Below are 7,316 nucleotides of genomic sequence, written 5' to 3' on the forward strand. Positions count from 1 at the left end.
AAAAAAAAGAAAATAAAAAACTATCAAGTGTCTAAGATTGTATAGAAAAGAATAATAGAATTTCTAATTCAACTACCTTGTTAAAATTATTAAATGAGCAATTTAAATTTAAATCTAGTGGTTATAATATAATTACCAATTTTATATACCAATGAATCTAATATAAATAAAATGATAAATAAATTTTGAACACAATGATTCTTGATATTTTTTTAAAAGTGGGAATATATCTAATGACATGTTTCCATATATGATATTTTCCTAATTTGATCATTTTTACAATTCTTAGACAAAATCTTCAATTCTCAATTAAAAAACTTATTAATCGTTTTTGGAAATCTCTATTTTCATTAATTTGGAAATAGAATTTTACAGTCTTGGTTCAAAGAGCACCAGGAGGAAAGAACCAGGCAAAGAAAACCTCTGGTCTTGCTCATGCAAAGGACACCATTATTAATAAAATATAAGTACCCTAATTAAAAAGTCACATCGGAACTGGTTCAATCATGGTTTTCATTATAAGATTCTTTGTCTCAATGCTTGAAACACTAAATCCATCTCTTTCTTTGTAGAGAAGTTGGAGACCTTTTGATAAAGCATATGCATGATCCTTGGCAGTTATTGGAACATTATCAATTTTTAAATATTCCCAATTTAATTCTTTGAGTTTTTCATCAATGAAATAATTGAGATACTCCAATGCATCTTCCTCTGTAGATCCTGGATGGTCTTTCATATAACAAGTTATACATGATACCACTTCTCCACGATCTGCCTCAGCCTTCAAAAATAATATCAATTTTTTGTAAATTTTCATACATAATTCTTTTTAAATCAAACCAATTGATCATCTACATGAACAAATATGAAATTTTGAAAGTTAAATTATCTAAACCTATAGCGTACCTTGAAAGTCTTTGTGTCACCTCTTAATCTAAGGGTTAAGCATAAGAGCTCATTGAATCTTGATGGATAATCGATTTCTTTAAGAACATCATTAGAAATGGGAACATCTAATGAGAGTACAGGTTGTAAGGTCACAACACGAGACCCAGAGCTTACTTTTCCATTCTCTAAATATTCCTCCAAAGATGGTATATAACCCATAGCAAGCCACTTTGCTTCTTGAAAGTAAGCATCTATATAAACTTCCCACTGTATTTAAACAATATTCCAAGTTAATATTAATACTTTAAATTAATTACATTCCTAAGAACAATAGAAAATAATATTCAAAATGAATATTAAATCAAATATCCATAAAAAAATTGGGGATGACCCTGCACTGTAGTGGTTCTTGTCCGCCTAGTGTTAATGTTGGGTTCTAAGTTCAATTCCCACCCAAGCTGGTTTGGATGATGATAAATGGGTGATAGAGGGTGGATTTGGGAGAATGGTCAATGAAAAAAGAAAGGATGGTGGTGGGTGGGTCAATGGCAGCATGAGATTGATGGAGGGAGCGAGATGCCATGTCAATAGTATGGATTGACAACTAAGAGAGAGGTGTTTAGGTCTCGTATATCATAGTTTTTGATTCCTAGAGAACTAGGTGAAGGTACAAAGAGGAGGAAGGAAGATTGCGGAGGTGGGAAGAAGGGAAAAGAAGAGGAAGGAGGATGTGAGACGAAGGAAGAAGGTGAAAAAAACTCAAAAGTGTTGATTGGGGAGGTTTTAATTCCTTGGCCTAATCTTGGGGATGGGGTTCCCCATTGTGGCCCCACTTTTTCATAGCTCCAATAAAGAGTGTTCACCAATCAAAAAAATATATCCATAAAAATTTTTAAAAGATAAAATTTAAATCCCTCCATTGTGTGAAGGAAAAATAGTTATTGATATTAGTAAAGAGAATAACATTAATTACAAATAGTACTCTATAAAAAATGAAAATATATTAGAGGGTAAAAATACGTATGAATATAATAGTTAACATATCAACATTTATTTAGGCTTGATACCTTTTACCCAAAAAGAAAAAAAAAACATTTTAATATTTAATTTTTATTGCCACAAGAATTAAATTTTTTATATTAAAGTGTATATTATAAACCATAACAAGATAGATATGGGTATTATTTGTTCCACCTTTCACACTAGGTTTCCTTTGAATGTAGGACAAACAATAACTTAATATTTATAAACATATTTTCAGTTAAATATTAGTTAAAATATATAAAACAAAATCTACACATTATTTTAGTAAGGAATTGAAGAACGAATTTGATAGGTTTTAGGACTAAGTGCATCCAAATTATTTTCAAACAAAACATAAAAATTGATTTTTTAATATAATATTTTGATTATTGGTAGAATTTTCAAACTATGTCAAAGAATTATATTTTGAACTTTCTTTACGAAGTTTTGAGTCCTTTTTCCTCCATCCTTCATAACTTGACAAGTGATATGAAATAAATATCTCTCGTTCACTTGGGTTTGTAGAATAAATATGTTTTTAGTCCATTGTTATCCTATTTTCTCACCTTATTTAATTTCCCTTTCATTGAGATTTTTTTCTTCATGGCATTCATTTAGGTCATGATAGTTTCCTAGATTCTTAAATATTGGCATCATTCAAACACCTCATTTGGATTTGCCTATATTAATGGAGTTCTCAAACTGGATTTATTTTCTATTTTTTTCATTTAATCTAGTATCAATTTCCTGCCAATCTATTTTATTTGAAGCCACAACACCTTCACCTAATTACATGGTTATAATTTCTAGTTTCTCAATAGATGTTCTATTTTGTTTTTAACTCTAGATTGGTATAAATTGAATTATTTTAATGGAAGTGCTCGATGTTTTATTTTCATAATAATTTTTTTCATGCTTACTTATTTTTATCGTTACAAATAGTCACAAACGAACTAATTGGAACTATAATTTTTATGTGCTTAACAAACCTAGTCAATAAACTGAGTGTTTTTTGTACTCTCAGTAAAGTACTACTCAAAGAATGCTACCATCATTTTATGATTCATGGAACGACTTGCACAATAATAGTGTTTTATCATCATCTTCTTAGTGGAGGGGTTTGATTACTTCCTTTTAAGAAATTATTCTAGTAATATGTAAGGCCATATCAAGGAGTTGTTTTTTTTTTTATTAACCTACCTAAGAAATATTGTTGTTTAATGTATTTCAATACCCTCAAGATGGCTAGGAATTCCTTAACATTCATTTTAAAGTTTCACCCTATTGAATTCTTCGTTAGTAGGAGGACTTGCCTCTCCCTCCTCCTAGTGCACTAGAATGTGCTTAGTGATAGGATGGGTGATGTACTCCTTACTTTAGTTGTTTTTCTTTGATTCTAGTTTTTAATCAATTATATTTCGGTAGGTCATGCATACCTACCAATTTTATTTCATTGTAAACCTTCTATTATATACACCTATAATTCTAAGATTAATATTTGACACTCATAGAAGATCACTAGTCTACTACTTAAAAATATTAGGTTAGACTTTAAAAATAAAGAAATAAAAACTTAGAATTGTAAATAATAAAAATATAAGGTTAGGGAGATAAAAAAAATAAAGGAAAAAAACTTAGAATGGTAAATAATAAAAATAAAAGGTAAGTCCTAGATCACACTAATAGGAAAAGGCCCTCATACTCAATAAATGACATCATTTACAATATTTTTTTGGTAACCTAATATAAATAAATAAATGATAAATTTCAAAATTAATACAAAGTTTTAATATCAATAATGATTAACAAGTACAAGAAATGATAATAAAAATATTATCTTTATGTACAATAAAAATAGAGGTCAATAGATCAATAGAATTGAGAGAAGAGTGTTTTTCTACATAAGATATTTTGTAACTTATTTCATATTTGAAATGAAGATATACATTTTAAGTTCTCACTTTTTTAAATAGCCCTGAAGTTGCATTTCAAATTTTTAAACATAGGGAAGCGAATATCTTAATCATTTTCTATACACTTTGAGTAATAGAATATTAATTATACATATCAAAAATAAATATTATAAAATCATACAGCTTTACGCGCATAGTCAAGTGTGTCTCTGCCTTGAGATTTTTCAGCCTCTTGAGCCATGTCCCTCACACCCTCATCAAATGCTTTGAATGTCAACTTCATAAATTCTGGAAGTCCTTCCATAGATGCTAAATCCCACCTTTCATAAAGCACAAATTAATATATTAACACAATATCTACATCTATCTTTCTATCAATCAATATATTAATAAATCAAAATATATGTTATATATTAATATCAATAGAAATATTTTTAAAAAGTATATGATAAATATGGAGAAATAAACCAATTTCTATCTACCCAATATAAATTACAATGTATTATCATCAATGTGTTAGTTATTTACATGGAAGCCAAGATCCCTACAAAAACAAGTAGATATTTAGCATGAATATAGTTTGATATCTTTATTTAGATCACCCCATCTTATGATTATAAGTAAACAAGTACCTTTTAATGGCTTCTGTGAAGATTTTAAGTTCATCTAAAGTTCCATAAGTGTCATAAATATCATCCAAACAAGTGACAAAGCTAGACATCTTTGCAAACCCAATTCTAAAAGTAGAATATTTTGGCTCAATACACACTCCAGCTGCCCAAAAATAATATTCCACATGGCGATGGCGAGCAAACTCTAGTTTAGCTAGACCGGACTCTGTCCACCATCTAAAACACGAAAACAAGACTATATCAACTTATTTTTTTAACTATTTCAATATAAATTCTATCATAAAAAATTTAATCTTCAAACAATTAGAAAATCTTACATAATATGAATTTTTTACCTTGAGAGAATTTGAAGCTCACGGTGTTGAATTGATTGGATCATATTGAAGTCTAGCTTTGCTAGTTCTAAAAGTTTTGAGTTGAAAATACTACAATAATTTAAAACTTACAATGTTAATATATTTTAAAGATGTTCAAGTAAACTTAAAACATTCAAATTTTTGTTCAAGTTAACATGAAAAATCTTTAATGTAATTCTTTTTTAAAAAACTAATTTTTAAAATTAAGAGGAGATGGGTATGTTAGAGGATATTAAAATTACTTGTTGGTAGTCGTGGTATCTCCATATATGTCAATATATGTCCTTGCTTCTAACCTAGGCACATTGGTGTGCCAACGATACTCTAGATTGAATTCTATCTGTTACAACACATAAATTAGAATTACAATCAATAAATAGATACATAGACTTAATATGAAGAGAATATTAATGTGTATGGATACCTCTTTTGAAATATTAGTATTATTAATATTCGGTAGATCTTGTTTTAGATATGCTATAGAAAAGGATTTGGCGTCATCCAAAGCTTGCTCCTTAGGAAATGCAATGAGTGAAGCTCGAAATAAATTTAGAATGGTCCTTAACTCCTCCTCATTTGATTGATTGTCTAAGTAAAAAATTTGTCCATCTTTACTTTTGAATTGTTGCAACATACCTGGTATGACAACAAGTTAGAAACAATTTCATCCTTTGTTAATATAACCTAAAGTATATCTAATATCAATGTTTGATACTTTTAAGAAAATGAAATTTAATGTGTTCATATATCCAATTATTAAGATTGGAAGGTTATTATAGATAAGAGTAAGTGTAATAGATGCAGTGCATATTTATCAATCATCAATAGTCAATCGTATTGTATTGAATTTTCTTAGAATGAGAAAAAAGTTTACTAATATAATAGATTTATACATTACATATCAATCATCAATCATTTCTTTACAATTAAAAAAAAAATGGTGTGGATGACTTTTTTCTTCGTTAGAATTTGCTTTCTTAAATGTATCTTGCAAGATAAATGAGTAAATGAGTTCTGATTAAATGATTGCAGATATCACCTGAAGAGACGCCATATCTGTGCAGGCGAAGAATTCGAAAACCCAAGGCTGTGGTGTTGAGATCCACGCAAGAACTCTCTCTACCACATCCAATGCCATGGGTATCATTCCAATATCTGCTATTCAAACAATTCTTGCATATTAGAAATAGACTAAGGCATACAGTGTAAAATATAGTTGCCTCGGCTCCAACAAAAGAAATAGAGTCAGAAACATGATACTAATCCTGAATCTTAAAAACCAAGCAAACCTGTAAACATAGTCAAGATTTTCTTTAATTTCATTCTGAAAATGGCGGTCAATTCCAAGGCGTTCTACATCATCCACCATTGAAAGACGTTGATAGAGATCGTCTGCAGATGAAGAGTTTAGATGAAGGGCATTGAACATGTCCTTTATCTCCTTAATCAGCTTTTCGGCACGTCCACCATAAGAGGGATCCTGCACAGATCAGAAAACCAATCGAGACTGATAAGACAAAATAGATGAGGACAGTAACTTTTAAGAAACTAAAACACAGTAAAGTAATTTACATCATAAGATTTTGAGAGGGATTGTAGGAAATCATCATCCCACAGGTTGGGGTGATGATTGCCAATGCGCCGTGTTATGCCTTCAGCATCTTTAATTAACGCCATATTGATTGGAACTTGGGCAACACTGCGGCGTGCTCGGTATACTTTGGTGAAAGGCTTATGCTGAATACAAGGTTTACGAAGTGGTAGCTTCTGTCCAACCATTGTAGAAACCAAAGGCGAAATGCAACCCAGAGACATTTTGGATCTCTAATAAAAGGTATTCTTCTTAGCAAGAAGGGCCTTTCTCTTTGCTATGGTGAAGCTTATTATTCACTCCAATTTATAGAATTTCCATCAAATTTTGAACGGCTGATATGATCCAATCTATTAACTTACGTCATATCGTGAAGGGCTGATGTCAAGCTTGACAGATCAATTTTTCCAGCAGTTTCGGATTGTAATGTTATATTCTGGAGTTTGGAGTATCTGCCATGGAAAAGTAGCCAAGCCCAACTAGGACACCTTATATTTTGGACTTTTGGAGCGCGAGAATTCATATGTTATATTCAGGATTTCCGTAGTCTTCGCATTTCTTGTGTCGTATTTTGGGTTTCTCTCTCCAACTTGAAAATGTCATGCCACGTTCCTTGATAATGGGAGACTGTTCTTTTGATTTCAATTTTCTATCTCGTTTCAACAGTTTAATGTCAAAACAATGCATTGATTTTCTTTTTAGAAAAAGTAACATTTCACATCAACAATATGATTTTTGGAGATATTTTTCAAACTTAAAATAAAATATTCTCATGTTTTTTTAATTTCAACAATTAGTTGTTTCAATAGTTTAATGTGAAACACAATTAACATATTAAATACATGGACTACTTTTGTTTATAAAAAAATAAGTTGAGGTTTCATAAAAAATATAAAAAAATTCTACAAGATAA

At 29.9% G+C, this 7,316-nt stretch overlaps 1 protein-coding gene across 1 annotated transcript; it reads right to left on the bottom strand.

The window, feature by feature from the left end:
- Positions 1 to 484: 484 nt before the first annotated feature.
- LOC131046574 (alpha pinene synthase, chloroplastic-like) lies at positions 485 to 6,668 on the bottom strand. The gene is made up of 10 exons (XM_059216907.1): positions 6,385 to 6,668; positions 6,102 to 6,292; positions 5,852 to 5,967; positions 5,237 to 5,448; positions 5,055 to 5,152; positions 4,792 to 4,881; positions 4,457 to 4,672; positions 4,006 to 4,144; positions 907 to 1,155; positions 485 to 781 (listed from the first exon to the last, which is right to left on the bottom strand). The coding sequence occupies exons 1-10, from the start codon at positions 6,625 to 6,627 to the stop codon at positions 485 to 487; spliced, it is 1,851 nt and encodes a 616-aa protein (XP_059072890.1). The 5' UTR covers positions 6,628 to 6,668.
- Positions 6,669 to 7,316: the final 648 nt, after the last annotated feature.

This window comes from Cryptomeria japonica, chromosome 2, assembly GCF_030272615.1.
Source record: "Cryptomeria japonica chromosome 2, Sugi_1.0, whole genome shotgun sequence".
In the NCBI taxonomy this organism is placed as follows: Eukaryota; Viridiplantae; Streptophyta; class Pinopsida; order Cupressales; family Cupressaceae; genus Cryptomeria; species Cryptomeria japonica.

Excerpts from the sequence above, each read along its gene's own strand:
- LOC131046574 (XM_059216907.1), bottom strand. The coding sequence starts at position 6,627 with ATGTCTCTGGGTTGCATTTCGCCTTTGGTTTCTACAATGGTTGGACAG. Across the intron at positions 5,153-5,236 it reads ATACTAATATTTCAAAAGAG|ATAGAATTCAATCTAGAGTA; the intron begins GTATCCATACAC and ends GTGTTGTAACAG. Across the intron at positions 782-906 it reads GTGACACAAAGACTTTCAAG|GCTGAGGCAGATCGTGGAGA; the intron begins GTACGCTATAGG and ends TTATTTTTGAAG.